The 16,636-nt window shown below is 39.3% G+C and overlaps 1 protein-coding gene across 9 annotated transcripts in view; it reads right to left on the bottom strand.

Annotated features, from left to right (window-relative positions):
* Nucleotides 1-615: 615 nt before the first annotated feature.
* LOC310955763 (myocyte-specific enhancer factor 2D homolog) overlaps nucleotides 616-16,636 on the bottom strand; it is a 29,529-nt gene continuing 13,508 nt past the window's right edge. For 2 of the 9 annotated variants that reach the window (XM_083925781.1, XM_083925783.1), the window contains exons 7-13: nucleotides 15,814-15,998; nucleotides 13,771-13,800; nucleotides 10,313-10,442; nucleotides 9,942-10,140; nucleotides 7,862-7,930; nucleotides 5,732-5,782; nucleotides 616-5,225 (exon numbers count right to left, since the gene is read on the bottom strand). In XM_083925781.1, the coding sequence (XP_083781907.1) occupies nucleotides 4,763-5,225; nucleotides 5,732-5,782; nucleotides 7,862-7,930; nucleotides 9,942-10,140; nucleotides 10,313-10,442; nucleotides 13,771-13,800; nucleotides 15,814-15,998 (1,127 nt within the window). In that variant the 3' untranslated portion in view covers nucleotides 616-4,762. The remainder of the gene's footprint in view (nucleotides 5,226-5,731; nucleotides 5,783-7,861; nucleotides 7,931-9,941; nucleotides 10,141-10,312; nucleotides 10,443-13,770; nucleotides 13,801-15,813; nucleotides 15,999-16,636) is intronic. The other 7 variants (XM_083925782.1, XM_083925784.1, XM_083925786.1 and 4 more) reach the window with 5 other exon arrangements.

Genomic DNA, 16,636 nt, shown 5'->3' with positions numbered 1-16,636 from the left:
GATGATACTCCACATTGTGCAGTAGCTGATTATTCAGAGCCATATTATTGAATCTGACTTTTTCATGACATAGTTTTCATATTTTTATGACATACTATATTATGAATTTATTCATACTTTTATGACATAGTACTGACTTTTTCATATTTTTGACATACAATACTGACACTTTCTCCGTAGTCTAAAATTTTTGCATTAAAGTATTACTACTTTTAATTAAGTAAATCAAACTAAAAAAAGACACCACCAGATCAAAACATATTAAATCACATAAAGACTTTTGTTGCTCTAACATTAAATTGTCAGTCTTTCACACTTTGTTGTTGACTCGCTCGCACAGTTGCTGTTTACGTCACAGGAGGCGATGAGAGATTCAGTTATGACTGAATGTGTGAACTGAATCATCAAACATCGTATACGTGTGTGGATTTCTCTTCCTCCCCGGCTTATTGTCACTGTGTCAAAAGACAAACCCTCTAATGCACCTCTGAAATGCATAGAGATTTTTTCCAAATGTCCTGATTAAGGATTATAGTCTTTCTGAGTTAGTTTTGCTCTATTACACTTTAAATAGAAAAATAAAACAACCAGTCTATTTCATTTCACTCAGTTTGTCTATTTAATATATAAAATACGGTAAAACATACGCAAAAAGGGTAAGGTTTCAAGGGACTTGGATACTTTGGTACAACAAACACTTTTTTTGTAAAAGCGGTATAGAATTTCAATAACATATCAGTGCATACTTTGTATATGAAAATATACACAAATTGTATATCATTCTCAAAAAAACAAAACCAACAAAAAGAAATATTCTCTTTACAACAAAAACCCAAAGCAGACTAGCTCAACACAATATATTAGCTATAAATTTCATCTTTAGTATTCATATGCTACATTTTTCTGAGTTGCTTAAAAACTCATTTGTGATGCATGTCCTTTATCATTACTGTATGTAACATAGGTTGTGTTGTTACCTGTATCCCATGCATTTACATTTTTTTTTTCAAATTTATGAATTACTAATTTCAGTTGTTTCCCGTGTTTATAAATATATTCTATATCTTAATTAAAATTGCAGCATTTAACTGGTATTTCCTTCATTGCATTTGCTAATACCACAATAACTGATCGTGCAATTTTCAGCAAGTTGTTTTAAAAAAAGGAAACCAGTACTATGTTTATGATAAGGTAGAGAAAATAAGAGAGAAAATAAAAACTATCCTACACAAAATAGCAATAAAATAAAAGCTCCATAATAATATCATCATAATAATAGACAATGGAACTGTCACCAGCACAAAATAATCCAAAAATAGTGAGTTTCTAAGAAACATTGTACACAACAAGTAACAGGGGTGCAAGTTTCCATTTCTTATATAGATTGTCTTGTGACTAAATTGCTCGATTGGACGAAAAACCTTTTTCTACATGAACGAACCTGCTTGAGGCAGGAAGCCAATCGGTGTGGTGTCACATTTCAGTCCACCATCAGCGCCCACAAACACAACGAAATTGCATTGAAATTAGTTTTTGTAAGAATGGAAATGACTCATTAGCTCTGCCTGAAGGCTGGAAACTGGAGTTGGATTTTTAAAGGAATAGTTCGACATTCTGGGAAATGCACTAATTTTCTTTATTGCAGAGAGTTTCATGAGAAGGTCGCTCTTGTGTCGGTCTGTTATATATATATAAAGCTACAGATGGTTAGCTTAGCTTAGCATAAAGAGTAGAAACGGGGCTAGTCTGGCTCTTTTTAAAGGTTAAAAAAAGCTGAGGACCTCTAATACTCTCAGATCAGTGTCTTATATCTTGTTTGTTTAATCCGTACATAAGACGTGAAAACTGAAATCCTCCTGTTTTTCTCACTTGGAAATGTTCCCGCATTATTCCAAGACGGTTACTCTGCGCTATTAGTCTGCTTGTTCCATGATTGAATGACATATCATCGCTGTCAGAAAATACCAATATCTCTAAGTGCCTTTCCATTCAGCTGTTCAATTTCAGTTTTGCGTGTTTAAAACCTGAGTGGAGATGCGGGGTGAAAAAAAGTTTTTAGGTACAGCTGAGGTGGAAAGGATGGTGTATCGATAAAAAACAGTCGGACGAAAACATTTGTGTGGAGCGATGAAGAGTAGCAAACAACAATGGCATATTTTCATCATGTTTTCCACATTGTTTTCATTTATTTGTGGTTTGACTTGCACTCTTTTAATGATGGCATCTTGTTGTGCCATCTTCTTCTGCAGTGGTTAAGCATAATGTAGTGGGTGGAAAAATACTGATGCATATTTTCTTTTGCAAAAATCTGATAACATTTATCCTAAAATTGGATGAAAATTGTTCACAACCACAGTACAGTGCAGTATCGGAGGTGAACCTGCCGGTGCAGTTTGCCTGTTTTCCTGCTGAGCTAACCAGTAATTAAGAGATTTTCCCAAAAAGTAGAACTATTCCTTTAACGGCTTAAGATACAAACAGTCACCAGCGTTGAGTTTATTGGATGTGTTGGACTGAAAAACAAAACAAAACCGTGATTAGCAGAGAGAGAAGCTACCCGCCACACTGTTGAATGAGGGACGGAAAAATGAATTGATCATAGAAAACATCAACAACACTGGGGCGAAATTGCCACGCGGAACAATGATGTTTTTTCCGGACACAACAAACCCACAGTGTCGGGGACAAACGCTGGTTTCATACTTGGCTGCGGGCTGAGACTACACACACCAGACGGCATCAGTTCATAAAAGCAGTCGCATCCACTTCCTCCACTTCACCTGCACTGACTGTAAAGTGTAGGACTGTTTAAGTGGATAATAAAGAGTCAACAAACAGCTGATGCGCCAGTCTGCACTCTGAGCATCGCCTCAAGGGAAGAAAAAAGGTCACGCAATCAGGGGAAACTTTCTATTAGTAGGCTATAAACAACCTGTGTACAAACACTCAAACTTGAAATGCTTCCGACTAAACAAATTTGTACTAGAAAACATACAATTAAACAACAAACACAGCACTTCATTTCAAAGTGAAAAAGGCATAATCTGTGTCTGCTTAATGTCAAAAAGGGTCAGAAGTGCGTTTTATCTCTTCACTACACAATAAGTGAATGGCAGTGTCCTAATCATTTCATGTTCAGGTGGTTTTACTTTGATCGTGGTTTGTTTTTTTTAAAAAGTGTGTGGTAGGACAATATGATGACACCACAACCAAGCAGGCCTCTGTGAGTGAGACAGAAAGTGCACACACCATCAACACTAGCATAAAATAGGTTTACTGAAACAAGTCCGATCCACCAGCACTACCCAGTGTGGCGAAACCCCTGCACCGTAGCTCGAAACATATCAAATTCACACTCATATATGCAAACAGATCCACTGAGAATCAACACATTGCTTGTTTTTAGGGATACCTAGCAAAGTCTATGCAAATATAGTCATATGTACATACACGTCGTTGAAGCCGAAAAGCTATTTTACTCTGTCGCCAAATGAAGCGGTAGAAATATAGAAAATGTCTTTTTCCTGTCACTTTTTGAAACACGGCAAAGAGCTAAAGGAGAGCTAAAGAGGACATCAAAGCTTTTGTATAAGGAGTGATTTTTATACAACTAACGGACCTTCAAAACAGATTTTTTTTTTTTAATATACCAACAGATAAAGAACACTTGGACTGAAAGAACCAAATACTTTCTCTACCCATAAAACGCCACCAGAAAGGCTCATAAACTCTTACTATGCATTTAACTGGATGGCATCTACTCCTGGTAATAGGATGAGAGGCTGGCTGGATTTCTGGTGCAACAATTTCCATCCAAGTTCCAGAGGAGATGATGCGCGAGGACGGGAGGAGCGCCCCGTCTGAGGAGAGAGTGACGGCGAATTCAAAAGCCTGAAAAGCAAAGAGAGTTTTCTAGTTCTCGTCTCCCGTGACAGTGCCGGTGATAATTCGTCAAGTGTGCCTGCGTCGTGTGCGAGAGGCGTTTGGCATTTCTATTTGTTGAGAGGTTAATATTGGCAATCTGGCAAGCTGCTCGGCTCCGCCTGAGGGCCCCGGGCCTGCCTGGGTGTGACGAGGCAGCGGAAAAAACGTTCTTGATGAAGAATCTTTACCTAGAAAGACCCCGTTTGAGTCTGTTTGCCTGGTGCCACATAGATCCTCAGTCCTCAAACGTGTCCAGATTAACTTCTAATCCAAAAAGTGCAGTTTGGAAGTGACTTACATTATGGAAGAATGGACAGCACACGATCCAAGCGACGTTGGATTTTCAAAGAGCAGGAAGTGATACAGTTCCTGTGATGTCAACAAGCAACCACCAATAACATTGTGAACAATGTAGCAGAGCTTGGTGTAAATACGTGAAGGTGAAACCATGTGAAAGATAAATGTATTTATGGTTTTGTCAAAAAAAAAAAAAAACACCTCACGGGACTCCATTCAAGCAAAAGGGCTTGAAAAATCTACCGTCCCTCTATTCAAAAATCTACATAGGACACAATATCCAGCTGAGCACTAAGTCATCCTCTCCTCACTCAGAGCGTGATCCCCAAAGGATTTTTCTACTTTTTTATGTTTTTTTTTGGCAAAGCCTCGTAAGTCTGGGTGACGCAGCTGCGTTGTATAATTTTGGACAGAGGCAGATGTGTGATGATAGTGTCACATGGCAGTGGGGGTTTAAGGATGAGTGTGGGTGTGTGTGTTGTGGGTGTTTTAGTGTCACCAAAACTTCACTGTGGGTGCAGAGAGGAGCGGCAGGACGTCTCTATGTGACCCAGGCGTCCAATCTCATGCGCTTGATGTTTCCTCCCTCCTGCTCCTGTTCGTTCGACGCTCTGAGGAGCTCGGCCGAGGGGCTGAAGTCGGCGCGGCTGCTGGGACCTACGTTTCCTGTAGGACCAGCTACACTGCCGCCGCCTCCGCTTGCACTTCCGCCGCCAGCTGCACCGGGGTCATCGCGATCGCTGCCTTCAAAGGAGCTGGCGTTGCTGCTGACGCTGTCTGCAGGCGAGCGGCCGGTTGGGGGCTCCAGGCACAGCAGAGAGCCCGGGTACTGGGGCGGCGCGGTCAGGATGGCTCCCCCTGAGGTTGAGGACGGTGTGGTGGAAGATGGAGGAGGGCAAGGGGTGCTGCGATCCCGGCCAGGCGAGACGGGCTCCGATTTGATGCTCACGCAGGAGTTTGTGTTAACTGTCAGCATGGCGCCTTGAGATATATGTGTCACAGGTCTGAGAACAGGGTCACAGGACAGAGACAGAGGAAGACAATGGGAGATAAGGGGCAGAACAAAGAGGAAAGGTGAGAAAACAAAAACAAACGATTAGCTACTTGACAAAAGGCGTATGAGAAACTGGAAGATCACTCGCGCCAAGACAAAAACCCACATTACGAGGCACAGCACCAACAGAGAAAAGCCACACTCGATTATTCAATAATCCAATCAATTCTGAGCCTTCAAAAGCAGAAGTAACCCCCCCATTGTTTCCAGAAAGATCAACACAACAGCCCAGGAAGCATGAAATGATTTGTGTGACAGGGTGGTTCGCAGTGAGTCAGCTGTGATGTGAAGAAAGCACAGATGACAAACAGAAAACAATTTCAGGTTAGAGAACATGGTGGAAACCGGAACTAGGTCTCATTTCCTGTTTGACTGCAGACAGCATCAGACATGCTCAGAGGGAAGCCAGCCAAAAAGCGCACAGACACACAGGAAAAAGGAAGTGTGATACAGTACCGGCCCAACCACTCATCTCTACCCAAGAGCAGGTTGGACGGAGAGCCAACACTGTGGGGAGAAAACAAAAATGTTGGAGCCCAAACCAAAAGGGAAAAGGTGGATTAGAAGGCATGTGTGGAAACAAAGTGTGAAACATTATTGCGAGCAAAGTTTCTTCTACAACAGCAATAATGTTAATATTGTATTTGCATCAGAAACACAAGGCGATAATCTGCCGGATTTTTTTGTTCCAGCACATAAAAATCCAGACATCTTGTTTTCTGATCTACAAACACAGTGAGTGGAGCTTTTACACAAGATCAAACGTGTTAATCAGGACAGTGACGCCTTCTCAACTCTTGACTTCAGGTCTTTGCACATCGAGTCCGTATTTTTCGTACGTGCTTTTTGTTTTAATGTCATCCAGAAAATAAAAAAAATATATATAAATATACAAACATGTTGTACACTGAGTCTGATGCCTTGTATTATTATATTTGTTGCAAAAATTTGCAATAGGAGGAACAAAAAAGGGCTGCTCCGTCCTCCCTCTCGTCTTCATCCATACACTGTCGCTCCCCCGCTTCATGTCCTTCCTCGTCATTGTCATCCTCCTGAATATTACCGTCTGACACGTTGAAAGGAGGCTATAATCTAAGTTGTAAAACTATACTATGAATTCTGTATCTTTTTGTTGTTAAGTGCTTAGATTTGGGAGATGAATCTGTTTATCAGATAGTTTAGTTTTAGACGACGACACTTGCATGTGCTGTGGTTGTGAGTGGTTTAAAAACAGGAAAACTTTAGTGACGGTCAGTGTGAAAATGTGATTGACACGATTAAAAAATACGGACTTGATGTGCAAAGGCCTGTACTACTGTACGGTGAGTGAATGATAAAACATGAACATTTTCAAGAGTTGTTTTTTTTTTGATTCAGTCAGGCACACAGAGGAGATAAACTATTGATGTTTCAATGGTTTTGATTTTTTATTTGTATATGTTTCTAACTATTTAACGTAATGTTGCATTTATTGCATTTCATGATTTTCAGTGCTGTGCTTTCACTCTTTAGTTTGGTCCTCAGAGGCCACCGTATTAGTGGGTGCTCTAGGGCTGAAGCATAAATTAAGACTGGAGCATGTGAGGAAATAGTTTGTTTAGCTGCACTATGTAAAAGATCTTTACTGCATCAACTTTTTTTGTGCTGCTAGCTAAATAAGTAACAATTTTAATAATGACTGATGGTTGTAGTTTCTATACAGCAAAGTTTGTCTAAATATGCTCAGAGCTTAAATATGAATTAAAATATAAGTTAATATGCTCAGCTCAGTTGGTATCTTGTTGTATCAATTGTAGTAAACTATCTTACAACTTCTTGATTTACTTGCATCAAATCTATATTACAACTTTAATTGAATACAAATACAAATGAAAAAAAGGTGTATTATAGCAGTTAGCATTTATAAAAGATGAATTTTAAGGCTGATTGATGGAGTAACCTTATGTCAACTTGATCTGTTTAGCATCAAACTTAGAATAAGCTCGTTAAAAAGACCTGTCTAACTTTAATATCACTGTGTGGTATTGAATCACAGTCTGGTTTTCACACTGGGAACTTTAAGTCGACAGAAATCATTGGGTTGCTCTCCCTCTTTACGTTTTCAATCAAAGGTGGAGAAGGAAAACCTTGTTACTCCAAATACATGTATGCAAACCTAAGAGGACTTAAGACTTAAAGCAAATATACACGCAGGAGACTTTAACAAGCAAAGTCAATGGTCATGGTCTATCGCCTATATTAAACCAAATATTTTAATTTAATCTAGTCTGGAAATATTCAGACTTTTTACATCACACAAACAGCAGTTCCTGAAAATGTGCATTCTATTCTATAAATATTTATAAGCTAAATTATTAACGACCTTCATATTTTTAAGGTTTAGAAAGTTTGTTTAAGGTCAGTTCTTTGTTATGAGTTACTGAAATAAATGTATGGCTGCCTTTAAGGCCACATTTACTGTGTGTCCTTTTGTATTAGACGAAAGCCCTACAAATGCAGAGTGGACTACAACCCCCCCCCCCCCCCCCCCCTACAGACAAAGGTCATGACATTTCACACACGCACACACTAGTAGTGGCTGTTCACCTCAGATTGGCAGCCAGACTGGACACCTGGCTAGACAGCTCGCTGCTCTGTTTGTCCATGCCCCACATGCTGTGGACAAGAGGAGAGAACACACTTCAAGGATCTGGTGTCCAAAGACACAACTCCAAACTTGGACTCACGCCGCTCTCGTCACACTGCAACTGCACTTAACAAGTCCTCTGATCAAATACAGTCTTCTTGATCAAATCTTGATATGAAATCTTAAACACAAAAGGAGAAAATAGTGAAAAATATCTGCCACAGGTGTTCCCAAAAGAACCTCAAGTACTTGTGATTTGTTTTTGTCATTTCTAGGATAGCCACGTACTGTATCCATACAGCAAATTACATTAAAATCAAGTTAGAAATTATTGTACGCCACTGGCAGAATCTTTCACCTCTTCAAGGAAAGTTGAGACACTAAATATCATATTGAGTGTCTTTGAATGACTGAACAAAGTTGTGTTCACAGTTGTTACAGTTCATGTAACGTTGACATGTTTCTCCTAAATATGAAGATCCATACTTATCAGGACACAAACTATTGATGTTACACAGACTGTCATTTAAAAAGTTATCTGTTAAAATCCACTGTGACCTGGAATTACAAAGCAGGAATAAAACCATAGTCATAGGTCTGGGCGATATGTATGTTTGTTTATCTCCATAACGATATACATCACCATAAAGCATGTTTTCTGGTAGTTCATAAACAGATTATAATCAGGGCTGCAACCAACTAATTATACTACTATTTTCATTATAGATGTATCCATATTCCAATTAAACTTTATATTTTCATCCATTAAAATACTTAAAAAATCAAACCTTTAATCATTTTACGTGTAAATAAGAATGAACAGATAAGACATTAAATTATGAATCACTGTCTAGACCCTCATGAAGTCCATTGTATATACTGTAAATATAAATATGCACCAGTTGTGTACAACATGTTTTGTATTACAGTATACCTCAGCCAACATTAAGAATATCTATGTTTTCCAGTGTGATTGCCAGTACAGGTCACACTTTAACCTGACTGGTTCACCAACCTGCAACCTAATGCAGTGCAGAGGTTAAGTGGAAGTGTGTTTACTGTACATAAATGATTTCCTTTGCAGTAAAATTAGGTTCATACTGGTGTTCTTTAGTTCAAAATGTCTTTAAATAATGATAAGTAAATGTAAATATACTTTAGCAGGGAAATAAAACAGAGTTTTAATAGTCAAGGAGCTTTAAATTACACATGTGCATTTGAGATTATATCGGCCAGCTCTAGTTGATATGTAAATACAAAAAGTAAATAACGGCTTAATGTATGGTTAATACATAGTGCTTTAGAAATCATATAAAAGACATTAATAGGTACCACCAGGGAGGACACCAGAGGCTTTCTGAAGAGTTTCTAGAAGTTTCTTAACTCGAGCGTTTGACTAGAAGCGTGGGATCAGCCACACAAAAAAACTCTAATCTTGAGGCAGCCACATACACTCTCTCCTCATCTGAAAACAGATACTGGTGCTCAGAAAACCCCACTATATGGACACTTAGAATAATCTATCAGGAGAATTACTTAAGCACAAGTATCAGAGTAAATATGATACATTACTACCCACCGCTGTCGATAAGAAAAGTTGTTGAGTTTCAAATAAGCGATCAATTCTGCAGTTACGAATGTAACTAATGACGACTGTTATTGATAAAAGGCTCTTTGAGACGGTGCAACTGTTTCTTACTGCTGAAGTGCATCAACTCCAGAAAAACTAAATACGGGATATTCAGATTGATGTTATGAAGAGGCTGAGATGGTGAGATGCTGGTGAGACCAATTCACTAAAAGGAATGTGAATTGCTTGCATATAAAAGGTCATGGTATGGATATCATGCAAGCTGACTGCGAAGGTCAGTGGTAATGTATTTCAGTGTTTAGAGGGTCGTCAGTAGACTGAGAGCTTTTACGCCACATAAATGTCACCCGCAGCCGTCACCATTGTCCTGGATGTGAGTGACGGCGGAGCTTTAAGGAAACCAGATTTAAGAGACGCAGCGCCGATGAGAAAACAAAGAAAAGACTTACACCAAGTTGCTAAGTTGTGCAAGATTAATTTGTTGCTGCTGTTGCTGCTGTGCTTGCTGTTGTTGCTGCTGCTGTTGTTGTTGCTGTTGCTGGGAAACAGCCTGCTGCTGTTGCCATGTGGACACACTGGTTGGCAACAGGCCGCCGGGAGACGCCAGAGCGTGTAAAGCAGTGATATCTGCACTGGTCAGCTGGTACTCTGAGAGAGGACAAAGGACAAAAAAAGTCACAACATAAAGCTCTCAATTTCTTTCCCCGCGATACGTTTTTTATTTTTGTTTGGCTCTAATATATCTAGTACTTTCTTTTAGCCACCTGGCACTTTCTCCCTTAACTAAAAGGATATTTTCGCTGCCGTGTGTTCAGTTCACCTGTGTTGTACGCCGTGGGCATGGCGGAGAACGGCAGCCCCTGTGCCAGGAGGCGCGGTGTGGCCACAGAGACCACCGGTGTGGTGAGGCTTTGTGCCACCTGGGCTCCTGCTGCCAGCCGCTGGGCGTTCTGCCAGAAAAGGACACAGACACGTTTGTCACAGCAGAAAACAACTTTAACATGTGGCCTCAGACTAAAGGACTTATTTATAATTTAAATTCTGACATGCTGGGAATGACAATGTGCATATGGCTGGATTTATAATGATGTTCTGAGTCGAGTCAATATCAAAGACAAGTGGATTTACTGTCAGAAGGTCCTTGATCTTCATGCATCAAACACAGCTTCATCATTCTGAGCTTACCTTGAACACACGTATTACATTAAAGGCAATTTACTCAACCAGCATATATAATTATGTAGCAGGAGTTTGTCAGGCAATTTCTGATTTTATTAGATAGCGACAATGAGAGATGACAGGAAATTAGGGGAGAGAGAGAAACACTAACTGAAGATATTGCAGTTCATAGTCTGCACATTAACACTTAGGTCACCAGGGCGCCACGTGGGTTTAGTTTTTAACAAGACTTCAAATTACGTCACTAAAGCACGATTTAACACAACAGATTTAATTATTTGGTGAACAAAATGTCATAAAATAGTGAAAAATGTCCATTCTCGTTCCTGAAAGTTAAAGGTGATGTCTTCAAATGTTTTTTTTGTCCATAGAGAGAGAGAGAGAGAGAGAGAGAGAGAGAGAGAGAGAGAGAGAGAGAGAGAGAGAGAGAGAGAGAGAGAGAGAGAGAGAGAGAGAGAGAGAGAGAGAGAGAGAGAGAGAGAGAGAGAGAGAGAGATTTTCACTTGAAAATCACTTATATGTGATATTAAAAAAAGAGAAAAGCAGGAAATCTCTCCTTTGCAAGAAAAATCACTTTAAAATAGTGGTTGTTAATTAATTATCATATGTATGACTATACTATCTAACTCTGCAAAAACAATTATTTTCATTATCAATTAATCTGACCATTATTTTATTGATCAATCAATAAATCACTTGATTTAGAAAATGTCAGAAAACAGTAAAACTCCTATCACAAGGTGCAGAGAACTAAGTTGACTTATTCAAACTCCATGTTTTGTCCGACCAACAGTCCTAAACTTAAACATATTCAGTTTACAACAACAAAAGAACAAGAAAACCGACAAATATTCACATTAAAGAAGCTTAAACCAGTGAAGTTCTAATTTATGATAATTGTTTCTTTAGGTTAATCTTCTGAAGACTGACTAATTGATTCACTGACCAATTATGTCAGCTCGAATACGATCTGCTACGCTGTACAAACAGTACACATCTTCAACTATTGTGACCCAGATCTAGTTTGACCTTTAACTGAACGTGCAGCTCATCTCATGTTTCTCCAGTGGATGTCACTACAGGCTTACAGTATGTAGCCTGAGCGCCCGGTGTTGTTTCAATCATTCATTTTTAGAGAACAGGGTACACACAGGCTGCTTGCTCAGTGTTTGAACATTAAGTCAGACTTTGATCCAGACAAAATATCCAGTGATTCTCCAACACAGGTGCAACAGACAAGCTGCTAAATCTGTGAGGTTTTTATCATCATGCACCTGTGCTGAAAGACACAAATCTCTGAAGTAGCACAACACTCGGGAATCTGGTTCAGCTGCATTATAACACGGATAAAAGCAAAGTGAGGTTATTTGTTGAACAAAAAGGTTTGCATACGAACAAAAAGCAATAATTCTGGCCTGAAATTACTCTTTTGGACTGTGAAACCTTTTGAATGTAGATCATCCTGAGAGGAAACACTGGCTGACTTTATACAGAGAGAGAGAGAGAGAGAGAGAGAGAGAGACAGAGAGAGAGAGAGAAAGAGAGAGAGAGAGAGAGACACCAGAGAGACTAGAAAGAGAGAGCAGAGAGAGAGAGAAACCAGAGAGACCAGAGAGAGAGAGAGAGAGAGAGAAAGAGAGACAGAGAGACCAGAGAAGAGACCAGAGAGAGCAGAGAGAGAGAGCAGAGAGAGAGAGACAGAGAGACCAGTGAGAGAGAGACCAGTGAGAGAGAGAGACCAGAGAGAGAGAGAGGGGGGGGGGGGGGGGGGGGGGCAGATTCAATTAACTTCCTTTATGAAAAAGTGAGGAGGAGCAGCAGGGTGAGAGTGATGAAAATGAATCACTACCCTCTGGAAAATGAGATTCTTGCCTGTCAACTTTGAGTGGAATTGTAAAAAGGGGGCGACTGGAAATCAGCACCAGCAGCAGAAAGCTGCAGCCATCGCTCTCTGAGTGAATCAGCTTCAATTAAAATGAGGTGTTTCTTTTACACAATGAAAGGCTTTTATCGATCAGGAAGCTGTACCTACATCTTTTATATCTATTATATCTGGAGTATATACTTATCTATTTATCTTTTAAAACAATTTTTCATTACAGGTGATATTTTAAGCCAAGAATCCTCTGTGGCGCTGCTACTAATTGTTTTGTTTAGAAGATATCAAAATAAAAATTGTGTGATTGTTTGGGTGCACCGTTTGTGCATGCGGTTTGTTAAATTTTCCATTTGTTGTTGTGTTTAGGCTGTAAAGAAAACAAAATTCCAATAAATATATGTTTGGATAATATTATAATAAATAAATCAAACTTAAATTGCTTGTTTTCTCTGACCAACAGTCAAAACCCCCAAAATAAATAATTTATATTGATACGTGACAGAGTGTACATCAAACCATAAAGAAGCTGAAATGAAAAAATAAGTTTAACTATTAGTCAATCATCAAAATAGTTGCAGATTAAGTTTTCTGTTGATCTACTTTGATTAATTTAACGCATATCATTTGATTAAAAAAACTGATTAATACAACTTACGATTGTGAGGCACACGAACCTGAGGTATTAAACACTTGTAAGAGTTTGTTGCTGAATGCTTTGCACATAAAAGATACAAAGTGACTGAAGAAAAACATTTGAGTGAAATGCCTTTAATGTAACACAGTTAGTTTTGAAACGTCTCTAACTGACAGTTTTGGTGGAAGGTGAAAATGAGTGCTGGTGAACAGGGGAACATGCTCTGTGGCGCTTCACACCTCAATGCCAAGTGAAGAGACACCCATGCTTTGAGTGGTTTCATATGATGAAGTAAATGGGCCTGGTTCCAACACTGACGGGATCATTTGAAGACAATTCTGCTGAAGCCCTGATCACTGAGGTCTGTTTTTCTACATTCTCACTGCGGCGATCATGAACCCGACAACACAACCATGAACCCTGAACCACATGCAGTCAGGTGGGGACACACCATCCCGCGAAATGTCAAGTGGAGCAAGACCAAAACAATGAGAAATTCTTGTACAGCATTATAACCATGCTAGTAATGTGCGGAGAAGTCGACAGCCATTGACTCATGCGAGTGACTGACGTTGGGGGAAATCACCTCGTTTACCAATTCCAGCTCATCCTCTGTCTGCAAAGAGTGGTAACAGAGAGAGTTACAACTCTGATACAGATTAATAACTAAAAGTAAATATAGAAATTAGAAAAAAACAAATAATGGCAAACTACTTTTTAAGTTAACTAAGAAATGAATCAATGTTTGTTATTATTGTTACAGTAACTCTGTGGGATCTGAAATCACAGAAGGTGCCATCCCTCTGCCTCCAGTCATCAGGGGACAGCACAAATTAAATAATTGACTAAATAATCAAACCACAAGGTTGATTTAGTGGCAGTTCTGCAGCTTTTGATCATATTACACAAGGTCTTCCTCAACAGTTTTGTACCGTTTCCAAGAGCAAAAATGATATATTGTTGATTTTTCCACTTAACTTACCTTTATGCATGTCCAACCCTCTTCCCCCTGCCTGACCTCTGACGCTCCCTCCTCCACTGACACGTTCGGGGATATAGAAATGCTGCGTTCTAGTGCCATGGAAAGTCCGAAGTTTCGGACCTCCAACTAGGCAAAATGCACTGGAATATCCATCAAAGTGGAACTTCCTACTAGCGAATTTGAGGGAGATCGACCTAAGCCGAATTTGCAAGTATGAGGTTCAACTTTGAGAGTCCTTCCAGTGCACTTTGCGTGATTGGAGGTCCAAAACTTCCCATGGCACGTGAAACGGAGCGACAGATGACAGGCAGGAAGCACGGCAAACAATTTTATTCAGACCGAATAAAATGATTGGTCAGATTTTTATCAGAAATATATGAGACTTGAATATTTTTGGGATTCATCACCTGGTGGATTTCTTTAACAGTTAAGTGTGCCCTACGCTTATTAGGAGCATTTTATGATTACAAAAGAAAAGTGTAAAAATGCCAGAAAGGTAAGAATTGCTCTAGAGCTAACATGAACTGATTTTTTGGGCCTCACAACGCTAACATGGTTTCACTTTATATAAAGTTGATACGACAGATTCATACAGCTAACAGACACGGAGCAACATTAGCATTCATTTTGTTCATTCATTTTTTTTTTGAGTTGTGTTTCTGGTCACATGATTGTAAACCCAATATTCACTTTCCTTTATGCTTCTTTTTGGTCTGCACCAACTCCTGAGAAAATATCTCTTTAGCTGCTAAATGCTTCACTACATTCACCAACTAGTCTGCCATTTTGTGCTGGGCAGGTACAGTGCAGTGAGTTTATCAGAGTATTTATGCTGAAACAAGTGACACTGACAAGAGTGTTTGGGTTGAATCGAATCGGTAAAGTTGTGGGCTGTAAAACCAAAGATTTTTTTAAAAAATGAGACGAACTGCAGGTGAAAAGTCTCACTATGAGTGAACTGCTTCACACTCAAGTAGTCATGTGATCCATTGGGACTACAGAAATATTGTTTTAAAGTGAGCAGAACAGCTCTTAGGGGCCCATTTGTTAAAGGCACAAGTTAAGTTATAGCTTTAAGTTAATGTGGGTGTGTGTTTAGTTAACAAGGTTATGAGAAATGTCATCAGTATTTCAGTGGGAGGTGGCTGATTCTTCCGAGACGTTACTTTGCCAGAGTAAATAAGGACATGTTGAACGTAGAGTGGAGAGCACAAACCTCTGCTCTCGGGTCTTTACTAAAAACACAAAAATGAGGGCACACCGGCTCTAACAGACCGTCTATCTTCTATACAAACAACATAAATTGTTATCATATTATATAAATAAATCAAATCCCAGTGTTTTTGTATAGTTTCCATCTCATTCATTGGCAGGTAACGGCATGTTTTTAATTCACTGGCAGGTAACGGCATGTTTTTGAGAGATGAAATGAAAATCATTTCTATCCCTTCATGTCCCTCAACAGATCTTCTGGGTTTCAGGTGTCTTGGCTTTCTTACTGTTTGTAAGATCCTGAGTTTTTAGTATCCCAAGTGACTATAAGTGTGTTGACAAAAGGTATAAAGTGACATTTTTTCATTGTCTAATGTTCAACATGTCAGCTAAAAAAGGACCCAGACAACACAAGTTCGGCTTGGTTAAGCTCACCATCTGCATGAGGCTCTTTCCACCCTGTGAGGTGATGACTCGGAGGTCTGGCTTGCGGCTGTTGACCATCTGGGGGCTGGGAGGTGGCGGGGGAGACTTGGCCGGAACTACTTTCCCCAGACTGTTGCCATTGGAAACGGTGAGGAGGCCTGGGGAGGCCCTGGCACTGGTGTATCCATTAGCTGCTGGGAGAAGAAGGTGCGAATGGACAGAAATCAATAGGAAAATCAAACAGGTGAATGCTTTGTGCACTTTAAGTTGTGTTAAATTATCATCATCCACAGCTTTCTTTTATTCTATTCTGAAATGCTCTAATTTAAAGACATGTCAGCACTGACAGAATAAAGCGGTTTGTAAAAGCCAAAGTCACCTCGTTGAGTAAAGACAGACACAAAAGACGATTTCAGAATATTTTTGTGTTGGTGATTATTGGACATAATGTCAAGATGTGTTCCTTGTACTAAAATATTACTGCATGTCTTCTTGAAATGTCAATAAATTCCATAAAATAATAAATATTATTCATTTTTATTCAACCAGGAGACTTATTGAGATTAAATATATCTTTTTCCAAGAGTGTCCTGGCGAAGACAGGAGCATTTAGAAATCGCTTCATGATTTAGGAGCTAAACAACTTAAAAAACATTTACAATAAACATCAGATGATATTTATAGCAGAAGATGAAAGGCATACAAAAAAAAAATTCCTGCGCAAACATTTAAAAGAAAGAATTGAGAAAAATGGACTATAAAGTGCTACAATGTTAAAAAAGTGATCTTTAAAGCTGCTGGGAATCTCTGGCATGTCTGTTGATGTTACTGG

This window comes from Echiichthys vipera (genome assembly GCF_963691815.1).
Source record: "Echiichthys vipera genome assembly, chromosome: 13".
Classification (NCBI taxonomy): Eukaryota; Metazoa; Chordata; class Actinopteri; order Perciformes; family Trachinidae; genus Echiichthys; species Echiichthys vipera.
Note: the sequence above shows the minus strand (reverse complement) of the source record. Positions and strands in the feature narration are given on the sequence as shown.